At 42.9% G+C, this 13,258-nt stretch overlaps 1 protein-coding gene across 4 annotated transcripts in view; it reads right to left on the bottom strand.

Moving 5' to 3' along the window:
• The window catches only part of galnt2 (UDP-N-acetyl-alpha-D-galactosamine:polypeptide N-acetylgalactosaminyltransferase 2), a 103,393-nt gene that overhangs the window by 6,412 nt on the left and 83,723 nt on the right, over positions 1 to 13,258 (bottom strand). For 3 of the 4 annotated variants that reach the window (XM_078541766.1, XM_078541763.1, XM_078541765.1), the window contains 2 exons: positions 10,077 to 10,169; positions 808 to 891 (listed from right to left, as the gene is read on the bottom strand). In XM_078541766.1, the coding sequence (XP_078397892.1) occupies positions 808 to 891; positions 10,077 to 10,169 (177 nt within the window). The remainder of the gene's footprint in view (positions 1 to 807; positions 892 to 10,076; positions 10,170 to 13,258) is intronic. The other variant, XM_078541764.1, reaches the window with a different exon arrangement.

The following is a 13,258-nucleotide window of genomic DNA, read 5'->3' as shown; positions in this document are numbered from 1 at the left end:
CTGTTTCATAATTGAGTTCTGTGATAGCGGCACCCCATTATACCAGCCATCGTGCATAGTGGGAAAATCACATTCACATCAACACCTGGAATATATGCTGGGGATTGCAGTTGGGAAAAATATAGCGTGCACCTCTCTGAACATTTGAATTAGGAGCAGGAGTAGGCCATTTGACCCCTCAAGCCTGCTCCGCCATTTGATAAGATCATGGCTGATCTGACTGATGCCTTAACTCCACATTTGCCTAGCCCCGATAACCTTTGATTCCCTTGTTAGTCAAGAATCTATCTACCTCTGCCTTAAAAATATTCAATGACCTTCCGTCCAATAATCTCTGGGGAAGAGAGTTCCAAAGACTCACAACCCTCAGAGAAAAAATTTCTTCTCATCTCCGTCCTAAATGGGAGACCCCTTATTTTTAAACTGTGTGCCTGTCTTTCCCACAAAGGGAAGCATCCTCTCAGCATCCACCTTGTCAAGTCCTCTCAGGATTTTATATGTTTCAATAAGATCACCTCTCAATCTTCTAAACTCCAATGGATACAAGATTAAAAGTTTGGTTGCTAATTTAAAAGTCTCTGGAAAGTAAGCAGATGTTACATTACTCAAGACCTCAGTCAGAAAATCTGTTCCATAAAATGAGCTTCGCATTCTCCTTTACAAGTGTTGCGAGAAGGAATTTCTAAGAACTGTGCAGGTTAAACAATTGAAACTTACTCAGAGCTCTTTACCATACAGAAATATAACAAACAATAGGGACTCATAAATTTCAGCAATTGAGAAATCAGAACTGGATGAGTAACCTACCTTAGCTCAGGATAAACATTTTCCAAGTACCACTTAAATGGTTTACAAGCCAGTTTCTTCTTCAGTTCTAATCTGCTCTGAATGCTGTGCAAAAAAGAAAAGAATTTACATTTATATAGCACCTTTCACAGCCTCAGAAACCCCCAAAGTGTCATTAAGTACTTTTAAAATGCAGTCACATTGTAATGTAGGAAATATGGCAGCCAAGTTGAGTACTACAAGCTCCCACAAACAGCAATGTGATGATATTCAGATAATCTGCTTTAGTGATGCTGGTTCAGGGATAAATATTGGTCAGGACACCAGGGACAACTCCCCTGATCATCTTCAAGTAGTGCCCGTGGGATCTTATCCATCCATCCAAAGGAGCAGAGCAGGTCTCAGTTTAACATCTCATCTGAAAGATGACACCTCCGACAGTGCAGTATTCCTTCAGTACTGCACCAGAAAATCAGATTCAAAAGACATAATTTTGTAATAAAGGAAAACGTACTTCCAATAACACAATCCACAATTCAATAACTCAAACTTGCAAGTTATTTGGACCTTTGTTACGGATCATACAGAAATAAGAAAATTGAAATAATTTACACAACCCTGAACATTGTTGGGCAGAAGTGACTTTGAACCTCCAAAATTGGAGGTTTCTTTGCCTCGTGTCTGGATTTGTTGTAGACTAATTGATAGAGACTGATTGCTATGATTAGTCAACAGCTCCGTGACAATTTTTCTATTTGTTCATGGGATATGGGCATCGTTGACAAGCCAGCATTTATTGCCCAGCCCTAATTGCCCTTGTGAACATGGTGATGTGCCTTCTTGAACCACTGCATTCCATGTGGTGTAGGTATGCCCACAGTGCTGTTAGGAAGGTAATTCCAAGTTTTTGATCCAGCAACAATGAAGAAATGGCAATATAGTTCCAAGTCAGGATGATGAAACGTGGAGGGGTATTTGAGGGTGGTGATGTTTTGACTTGTGCCTTGAAGATGGAGATGGTGGAAAGGCTTAACGAGTCAGGAGGTGATTCACTCATTGCAGAATACCCAGCCTCTGACCTGCTTTTGTAGACACAGTATTTATATGGCTAGTCAGGTTAGGTTTCTGGTTAATTATGACCCCCAGAATGTCGATGGTGAGGGATTCATCAATGGTAATGCAACTGAATGTCAAGGGGAGATGGTTAGATTCTCTCTTGTTGGACATGGTTATTGCCTGGCACTTGTGTGGCAGAAATCTTACTTGCCATTTATCAGCCCAAGCCAGAATGTTGTCCAGGTCTTGCTGCATGGGGGCACAGATTGCTTCATTATGTGAGGAACTGTGAATGGTACTGAACACTCATCAGTATATAGAACACTCAATGGTACTGAGCAATCATCGGTGAACATCCTTACTTACAATCTTATGGAGGAGTGAAGATCATTGATAAAACAGCTGAAGATGGTTGGATCCAGGGCACAATATTTTGGTGTTGGTATGATGGGCCTCCAAAAACCACAACAATCTTCCTGTGTGCTAGGTATGACTCTAGCTAGTATACAGTTTCCTGCTTGGTTCTCAAAATTTCTAGGGCTCCTTGATGCCACATTTTGTCAAATGCTGCCTTGATGTCAAAGACAGTCAGTGTTACCTCACTTCTGGAATTCAGCTTTTTTGTCTTTGTTTGGATCAAGGCTTTAACGAAGGTTCAAAATTGATAAGAAGTGTTGGATAAAGTGTTGGTACTTAAGGTTGACAAGGCACCGGCACCGAGTAAGATGCATCTAAGGATGTTGAAGGAAGTGGAAATTGCAGGAGCATTGGCCATAATCTTTCATTCTTCCCTGGACTCAGGGAGGTGCCAGAGAACTGGAGAATTGCATACATTACTTGTTCAAAAAAGGTTGCAAGGATAAGCCCAGCAATTACAGACCAGTCAGTTTAACTTCAGTGGTGGGCAAGCTTCTAGAGAAAATGATTCAGGATAGAATTAGTAGTCACATGGAAAAATGTGGGTTGATTAGGAAGAGCCAGCATGGATTTCAAAAGAGGTAACTGTGTTTAACTAACTTGGAGTTTTTTGAAGAGGTAACAGAGAGGATTGATGAGGGTACTGCTGTTGATGCGGTGTACATGGACTTTCAAAAGACAATTGTGAGGTCTGAGCCAAGAGGTCCTGGCAGAACAGAAACTGAACATCAGTGAAAAGATTGTTGCTGAGTAAGTGCCACTTGTAGCACTGTTGATGACACCTTCCATCATTCTGCTGATGATCGAGGTAGACTGTGGGGTGGTAATTGGTTGAAGTGGATTTGTCCAACTACTGCTGGACAGGACATATCTGGGCAAGTTTCTACATTGTTAGCTAGGTTTCCTTCTCATTCTTTCATGGGATGTGGGCCTCGCTGTCTAGCCAGCATTTACTGCCCTTAAGAGGGCGGTAGTGAGCTGCCTTCTTGAACCACTGCAGCCCATGTGGTGTAGGTACACCCATAATGCTGTGAGGAAGGGAATGCCAGGATTTTGACCCAGCGACAGTGAAGAAATGGCGATATATTTCCAAGTCAGGATGGTGTGTGGCTTGTAGGGGAACTGTTCCCATGCATCTGCTGCCCTTGTCTTTCTAGATGGTAGTGGTTATGGGTTTGGAAGGTGCTGCCTAAGGAGCCTTGATGAGTTCCTGCAGTGCATCTTGTAGATGGTACACACTGTTGCCAATGTGCATCGGTGGTGGAAGAAGTGAATGTTTGTGGGCGGGGTGCTAATCAAGCAGGTTGCTTTGTCCTGGATGGTATCAAGCTTCTTGAGTATTGTTGGAGCTTCACTCATCCAGGCAAGTGGGGATTATTCAATCACTCCTGACTTGTGCCTTGTAGATGGTGGACAGGCTTTGAGGAGTCAGGAGGTGAGTTACTTGCTGCAGGATTTCTAGCCTCTGACCTGCGCTTGTAGCCACAGTATTTTTATGGCTACACCAGTTAGTTTCTGATCAATGGTAACCCCCAGGATGTTGATAATGGGCGATTCAACGATGGTAATGCCAGTGAATGTCAAGGATCGATGATTAGATTCTCTTTTGTTAGAGATGGTCATTGCTCGACACTTGTGTGGCACAAATGTTACTTGCCACTTGTCAGTCCAAGCCTGGATATTGTCCAGGTCTTACTGCATTTGGACATGGACTGCTTCAGTATCTGAGGATTGTGAATGGTGCTGAACATTGTGCATTCATCAGTGAACATCCCCACTTCTGACCTTATGATGGAAGGAAGGTCATTGATAAAGCGGCTGAAGATGGTTGGGCCGAAGATACTACCCTGAGGAACTCCTGCAGGGATGTCATGGAACTGAGATGATTGACCTCCAACAACCACAGCCACCCTCCTTTGTGCTAGGTATGACTCCAAAAAGTGTAGCGTTTCCCCCCGATTCCCACCAACTTCAATTTTGCTAGGGCTCTTTGATGCCACACTCGGTCAAATGCTGCTTTAATGTCAAGGACAGTCACTCAAGAACATAAGAACTAGGAGCAGGAATAGGCAATTCAGCCCCTCAAGCCTACCCCACCATTCATTACAATCATGGCTGATCTCATTTTGGCCTCAACTCCAATTTCCTGCCCTCTCCCCATAACCTTTCAATCCATTACTAATTAAAAATCTGTCTATCTCCTCCTTAAATTTATTCAGCGTCCTGGTATCCGATGCACTCTGAGGTAGTGAATTCCACAGATTCACGACCCTTTGAGAAGAGTAATTCCTCCTCAACTCCAATTTAAATCTACCACCCCTTCGCCTAAAACTATGGCCTCTTGTTCTAGAATGCCCCACAAGGGGAAACATCCACTCCATGTCTACTTTGTCTATCCCCTTTAGCATCTTATATACCTCAATTAGATCTCCTCTCATCCTTCTAAACTCTTGCGAGTATAGGCCTAAACTGCTCAATCTCTCCTCATAAGACAAGCCCCGCATCTCTGGAATCAATCTAGTGAACCTCCTCTGAACCGCCTCCAGTGCAACTACATCCTTCCTCAAGGGGACCAAAACTGTGCACAGTACTCCAGGTGGGGTCTCACCAATGCCTTGTACAGTTGCAACAACACTTCCCTATTTTTATACTCTATTCCTTTAGCAAAAAATGCCAAAATTCCATTTGCCTTCCTTACTACCTGCTGTACCTGCATACTAGCTTTCAGCTATTCATGCATGAGGACACCCAGATCCCTCTGCACTGAAGCGTTCTGAAGTTTCTCTCCATTTAAATAATAAGTCGTCTTTTTATTCTTCCAACCAAAATGGATAACCTCACATTTATCCACGTTAAACTCTATCTGCCAAATTTTGGTCCATTCACCTAATCAGTCCATATCCATTTGTAAATTTCTTATTTCTTCCTTGCAACTTACTTTCCCACCTATTTTGGTGTCATCTGCAAATTTAGCTATAGTACCTTCTAGCCTTGAATCCAAGTCATTAATATATATAGTAAATAGTTAATATAAATAGTAAATAGAACCGAACCCTGTGGCACCCCACTAGTTACAGCTTGCCATCCAGAAAAAGACCCATTTATCCTGACTCTCTGCTTTCTGTTGGTTAGCCAATCCTCTATCCAAGCTAATATATTACCCCTAACTCCATGTGATCTTATTTTGTGTATTAATCTTTCGTGCAGCACCTTATCAAAGGCCTTCTGGAAGTCCAGATATATTCCACCTTACCTCTGGAGTTCAGCTCTTTTGACAATGTTTGAACCAAGGCTGTAATGAGGTCAGGAGCTGAGTGATCCTAGCAGAACAAAAACTGGGCATCAGTGAGCAGGTTTTTGCTGAGCAAGTGCTACTTGATAGCACTGTTGATGACCCCTTCCATCACTTTACTCATGATCGAGAGTAGACTGATGGGGCGGTAATTGGCCGGGTTGGATTTGTCCTGCTTTTTGTGGATTGGACATTTCTGGGCAATTATCCACATCGCCAGGGAGATGCCAATGTTGTAGCTGCACTGGAACAACTTGGCTAGGGGCACAGCAAGTTCTGGAGCACAAATCTTCAGTACTATTGCCAGAATATTGTCAGGGCCCGTAGCCTTTGCAGTATCCACTGCCTTCAGCCGTTTCTTGATATCACGTGGAGTGAATCGAATTGGCTGAAGTGTGGCATCAGGCATCTGTGATGCTGGGGACCTTTGGAAGAGGCTGAGATGGATCAGCCACTCGGCACTTCCAGCTGAAGATTTTTGCAAATCCTTCAGCCTTATCTTTTGCACCGATGTGCTGGGCCCCCCCATTTGTGGAGCCTCCTCCTCCAGTGAGTTGTTTAATTGTCCACCACCATTCATGACTAGATGTGGCAGGACTGCAAAGCTTAGATCTGATCCATTGGTTGTGGGATCACTTAGCTCTATCGCATGCTGCTTACGCTTTTGTCATGCAAGTAGTCCTGAGTTGTAGCTTCACCAGGTTGACACCTCATTTTTAGTTATGCCTGGTGCTGCTCCTCGCATGCTCTCCTGCGCTCTTCATTGAACCAGGTTGATCCCTTGGCTAGGTGGTAATGGTAGAGTAGGGATATAATGAGCCATGAGATTACAGATTGTGGTTGAGTACAATTCTGCTGCTGCTGATGGCCCACAGCGCCTCATGGATGCCCAGTCTTGAGTTGCTAGATCTGTTCAAAATCTATCCCATTTAGCACAGTGGTAGTAACACAATGGAGGGTACCCTTAATGTGAAGACTGGGCTTCGTCTCCACAAGGACTGTGCGGTCACTCCTACCGATGATGTCATGGACAGATGCATCTGCAGCAGGCAGATTGGTGAGGATGAGGTCAAGAATATTTTTCCCTCTTGTTGGCTCCCTCATCACCTGCTGCATGGCAAGTTTAGCAGCTATATCCTTTCGGACTCGGCCAACTCGGTCAACAGTGGTGCTACTAAGCCATTCTTGGAGATGGGCACTGATGAGATGGGCAGGACAGTTGACCCCTAGATGTTAGTGAGTCATTAGACTTTTAATTCCACATTTCAAATTCTGTGGTGGAATTTGAACCCGGGTCCCCAGAGACCCTGGGTCTCTGGATTACTCGTCCACTGACAATACTGCTATGCCTTTGCCTCCTCAGATACAGTTTTGTAGCTGTAATGGAATAGCTTGGGTAGAGTGTGACTAGTTCTAGGGAACAGGTCTTCAGTATTACTGCCAGGATGCTGTCAAGGCCCATAGCCTCTGCTGTATCTTGTGCACTCAGCCTTTTCTTAATATCACGTGATGGGAATCAAATTAGGTGAAATCAGGCATGTGTGATGCTGGGGACTCCAGGAGGTGGCAGAGTTGGAACACCCACTTGGCACTTCTGGCTGAAAATAGTTGCAAATGCTTTAGCCATGTCCTTTGCACAGATGTGCTGAGCTCCCTCCTCATTGAGGATGGAGATGTTTCTGGAATTGTCCTCACCATTCATGACCAGATGTGGCAGGATCTAATCTGCTGATTATGGGATCACTTTAGCTCTATCGCATCTTCTTCTGCCACTTAGCATGCATATTGTCCTGTGCTGCAGCTTTACCAGGTTGGCACCTCATTTTAAAGTGTGTCTGGTGCTGCTCCTGGCGTACTCTCCTACACTCTTCACTGAACCAGGGTTGGCACTCTGGTTTGATGGTAATGGCAGAGTGAGGGATATGTTGGGTTATTAGGTTACAGATTATGAATTCAGTTGTGCTGTTGCTAATTGCCTACAGCACCTCACGGATACCCAGTTTTGAGCTGCAAGGTCTATTCGTATCTATGCCATTTAGAACAGTGGTTGTGGCACACGGTGGAGTGTCTTCTCAGTGAGAAGATGGGATTTCATCTCCACAGGAACTGTGTAGTGGTAACCCCTACCATTACTGAAACGGACAGATGCATCTGCAAGAATAAATTCGTGAGGAAAAATTCAAGTAGGCTTCTCCCTCATGTTGGTTCCCTCACCATCTGATGCAGGCCCAGCCTGGCACATAGGTCCTTCAGGGCTCAGGCTGCTCGGTCTGTAGTAGTGCTACCCAGCCACCCTTAGTGATAGACATTGAAGTTCCTTACACAGAGCACATTCTGAGCCCTTGCTACCCTCAGTGCTTCTGCCATGTGAAATTCAACATGGAGGAGTTCTGGTTCATCAGTTGAGAGAGGACAGGAGGTGACAATCAGCAGGAAACTCCCTTGCTCATGTCTGACTTAATGCCGTGTGACTTCATGGGGTCCAATGTCAATGTTGAGGATGCCCAGGGTCACTCTCTCATGACTGCATACCACTGTCCTGCCACCTCTGCTGGGTCTGTCCCGCCAGTGGTACAGGACATACCCAAGGATGGTGATGGAGGGGTCTGGGACATTAGTTGTAAGGTATGATTCAGTGAGTATGACCATGTCAGGCTCTCCCAATTTTGGCACAGGTCCTGATGTTAGTAAGGAGGACTTTGCAGAGTCAACTGGGCTGGGTATGTTTTTGTCATTTTTGTTGCCTAGGTCGATGCCGGGTGGTCTGTCCAGTTTATTCTTATTTGACTTTTTTGTAGTAAGAGGCGACTTGACTAAACATAAGGTCCTGAGGGGTCTTGACAGGGTGGATTTGGAGAGGATGTTTCCTTTTGTGGGAGAATCCAGAACTAGGGGTTACTGTTTTAAATTAGGGAGGCATCCGTTAAAGATAGAGATGGGACTTTTTTCTCTCGGGGGTCGTAATTCTTGAAACACTATTCCTCAAAAGGCGATATAAGCAGAGTCTTTGAATATTCTTAAGGTAGAGGTAGATAGATTCTTGATAAGCAAGGAGGTGAAAGGCTACCAGGGGTAGGTGGGAATGTTCATTTGAGGTTACAATCAGATTAGCCATGATCTTATTGAAGGTGGAGCAGGCTTGAGGGGCCAAGTGGCCTACTCCTGCTCCTAATTCATATGTTCGTATGTTTGATACAATTGAGTGGCTTGTTCGGCCATTTCAGAGTCAACCGCATTGCTGTGGATCTGGAGTCACATAAAGGCCAGACCGGGCAAGGTCAGCAAATTTCCTTCCCTAAAGGACATTAGTGAACCAGATTATCATTGTAACATGCAACTACCAGGATGGTAGAAGGGGAACTAGATGATCATGGTTTTTCTGCATCTAGCAGTTCTTATGTATTTGAGGTATCCTTATTTACAAATCTTACTCAGTTTTGGGATTATAATGATGTGAGCTGGGAGATCTGCTGGGTCATTAACCCTTTTTGATTCATGATGATCGGTTTTCCTTCTTCTACTCTTTTCCTCCTCCACTTCCTCTTCTTCAGATTAATCTTACTGTTGCTGAACTGACTGTCAGGCCTAAGACCGAATGAGAGTACCGTATGTTTTTAGAGTTCCAGGAAATTACTATTCCAGATTGCTTCCTTCACTGAATACATCAAATCAGTGATCCCTGATTAGGCATCATCCATGTATTAACACATCAGTGACTACTGGTTGCAATGAGCCCCAATTAATGCTACTTATCCCAGTCAAATTATTTCTCAAAATTAAGCAAAAAGGATGAAATTGAGGACTGGTGACATAAACAATGTACTCCCTTGAGTATAGAAGATTAAATGGTGATCAAATCAAGATGTTTCAGGTGATTAAAGGAGTTAATAGGGTAGATAGAGAAAAATGATTTCCTCTGGTGGGGGAATCCAGAACAAGGGATATGACTTTAAAATTCAAGCTCCACTGTTCAAGGTGATGTTAGGAAGCATATTTTGACAAAATGCAAATGTGGAACCCTCTCCACTAAAAAGCTGTTGAGGCTGATGGTCACTTGAAAAATTCAAAACTGGATTTATGTTGGATAAGCATATTAAATGTTATGGATCTAAAGCAGGTCGGTGGAGTTCACATACAGATCAGCCATTATCTAATTAAATGGCAGAATAGACTTGAGGGGCTGAATGGACTGACAAATGCTATGTTCTCAAAAACTAAATCCTGGGATCTTTACCTTTCATCAGGTTACTAAGTTGTAGCATCTTAGGTCTCAGTATCACTCATACCAGCTAGAGATTATCACACAATCAACACACTGAAGCTTTTACCTTTACCTCTCAACTAAGTCCTGTAGAATTCAATGAGCTAAAATGTAGACGCAAAGATCTGTGGGTTAAGAATTCAAGTGCAGTCAACTCCTAACCAAGTTACACGTATGGGGCCTATACTGCATCTTTAAATGGAACAGAGAAAAAGATAAACATTAAACCAAAGTAATGTGAGATGAATGTTAAACCTTACTTACTTGCCGAATGGCACATTACGAGCTGAAGGCACTGCTGCATAATAGAAATTTTTGAATTCATCCATCCAGACCTCAGCTGCCCTGCGTGTATTTCTTTTTAAAAAAGAGGAAAAAAAATCATATTTCTTCTTTAATGTTTCCTGTCCAGTGTCCAATAGCTAATTAACCTCATACAGTTAGATTTCCTTACTGGGAATGCTCTCAGAAAAAAGAGTATTTCATCAAAGACATGAAGATAACATTAATGAAACTATTGAAAAATATTATTGCACAATCATATTACCCGAATAATGTTACATGATTACTGTACTCATGTCAACACAGTTACATTATAGAGGCAGACAGTTGGGTTGGTTCTTGCATCAGAACATAGGAATAGGAGTGGGCCTTTCAGCCCCTCATGTCTGTTCCATCATTCAGATAGCTCGTGGTTAATCTGCACCTCAAATTCGCTATCCTGCCTTTGCCCCATAACCATTGATAACCTTACCTAACATAAATCTATCGACCTCTGTCTTAAAAGATAGAAGAATGTAACACAGAACCATAGAATGGTTACAGCACAGGAGGTCGTCATTTGGCTCATCGTGTCAACTCTGGTTCTCCAAAGGAGCAATCTACCTAGTGCCATTCCCTGTAGCCCTCCACATTCTTCCTTTTCAGATAATAATCCAATTCTCTCTTAAATGCCTCGATTGAATCCGCCTCCACCACACTTTCAGGCAGTGCATTCCAGATCCCAACCACTTGCTGCATGAAAAGATTTTTCCTCAAGTCCCAATTGCTTCTTTTGCCAATTACCTTAAATCTGTGCCCTCTCATTCTCAATCCTTTCACGAGTGGGAATAGTTTCTCCCTATCTAATCTCTCCAAACCCCTCATGATTTTGTATATCTCTGTCAAATCTCCAATCAGCCTTCTTTTCTCCAAGGAAACTGTGCCAACCTCGCCAATTCATCTACAAAACTGAAGTTCCTCATCCATGAAACCATTTTAATGAATTTTTTGCACTCTCTCTAATGCCTTCAAATCTTTCCTAAAGCATGGTGCCCAGAACTGGACACCATATTCCAGTTGAGGCTGAACTGGTGTTCTACACAAGTTTAACATAACCTCCTTGCTTTTATATTCTACTCCCTTATTAATAAAGCCAGAATGCCATATGCTTTAATAACAGCTCTCTCAACCTTCCTGCCATCTTCAATTACTTATGCACATATACACCCAGGTCCCTTTGCTCCTGCACCCCTTTTAGAATTGTACCTTTTATTTTATATTATCTCTCTGCGTTTTTCCTATGAGGCTGAATCACTTCACACTTCTCTGCATTAAATTTCATCTGTCACTTGACTGCCCATTCTATCAAACTGTCTATGTCCTTCTGAAGTTCTACACCATCCTCTTCACTGTTCACACTGCTTCCAAGTTTCGTACCATCTGCAAATTTTGAAACTGTGCCCTGTGCACCAAGGTCTAGGTCATTACTATATATCAGGAAGAGCAAGGGTCCTAACACTGACCCCTGGGGAACACCACTACAAAACTTCCTCCAGTCCAAAAAACATCCGTTAACCACTACTCTCTGTTCCTGTCACTCCGGTAATTTTGTATCCATGTTGCTACTACCCTTTCATTCCATTAGTTATAATCCTGCTCACAAGTCTGTTGTGTGGCACTTTGTCAAATGCCTTTTGGAAGTCCAAGTACGCCACATCAACAGCATTACCATCATCAACCCTCTCTGCTACCTCACCAAAAAACTCCAGAAAGTTAGTTTAACACGATTTGCCCTTCACCAATCTATGCTGGCTTTCCTTAATTAACCTGCATTCACCCAAGTGACTATTAATTTTGTCCTGAATTATCATCCCTAAAAGCTTCCCCACTACTGAGATTAAACTGACTGGTCTGTAGTTGCTGGGCTTATCTTTACAGCCTTTTTTGAAATAGGGTGTAACAGTTGCAATTCTCCGGTCCTCTAGCACCACCCCTGAGTCTAAGGAAGACTGGAAAATTATGGCCAGTGCCTCTGCAATTTCCACTCTCACTTCCCTCAGTATCCTTGGATGCATTTCATCCAGTCCTGGTGCCTTATCAATTTTAAATGCAGACAGCCTATCCAGTAATGCCCCCTAATCAATTTTAAACCTTTCAAGTGTCTGAATTACCTCATCTTTACCATAACTTGCACGGCATCTTCTTCCTTGGTAAAGACGGATGCAAAGTATTCATTTAATGTATCAGGTATGCCCCCTGCCTCCATGTATAAATCTCCTTTTCAGTTGCTAATTGAACCCAATCCTCCTTCTCCTACCCTTTTACAATTTATATGCCTATAAAAGACTTTTGAATTCCCTTTTATGTTATCTGCCAGTATATTTTCATACTCTCTCTTTGCTTTTCCACTTCCCCTCTGCACCTTCTATATTCAGCCTGGTTCTCGGTTGTACTATTCACCTGACGTATGTCATAAGCAGACTTCTTCATTTTAAGCTTTATCTCTTTCACAATCCCAGGAGCTCTGGATTTCTTTGGCCTACTTTTCCTCTTCATGGGAATATACCTTGACTGCATCCGAACACATTCTAGGAACTCTTACCCTTCTCTGCCCTTTAAACTACTGTTATCTCAGTCTCTATTCAGACAATTATAGTCCTTCATTATAATTAATCCATAATTCTTGCATTTCTCTGTAATTTCCTTGCACATTTGTTCCTCTATATCTTTCCCACTGGTTAGTGGCCTATAGATTACACCGAGCAATGTAACTGCACCTTTTTTATTCCTTAGGTCCAGCCAAACACAGTAGAGGAATTCATTTGAAGCTGCAAGTTTCAATCTGATATTGTGCCCATACCTACATTTCATTACCAAAAGCTACCTACGTTGCACTCTAATGCATATCTATGTTACTGGGGAGTCATGCTGTATGACTGGTTAGGCTTCGGTTGGACTATTGTATCCAACTCTGGGCATTATGCTTTAGTAAGGATGTTTTTTTTAAATTTATTTATTCATTCATTTATTCATCCCATGGGATCTGGGAGTCACTGGCTAGGCCAGGATTTATTGTTCATCCCTAATTGCCCTCAAGAAGGTCAAGGTCTTAGGAGAGGATTCAGAAGAAATTTACCAGAACGCTATCAGGGATGAGGAACTTCAGTTGCATGAAGGGACGAGTG

Source organism: Cetorhinus maximus, chromosome 5 (assembly GCF_964194155.1).
Source record: "Cetorhinus maximus chromosome 5, sCetMax3.hap1.1, whole genome shotgun sequence".
Taxonomy (NCBI): domain Eukaryota; kingdom Metazoa; phylum Chordata; class Chondrichthyes; order Lamniformes; family Cetorhinidae; genus Cetorhinus; species Cetorhinus maximus.
Note: the sequence above shows the minus strand (reverse complement) of the source record. Positions and strands in the feature narration are given on the sequence as shown.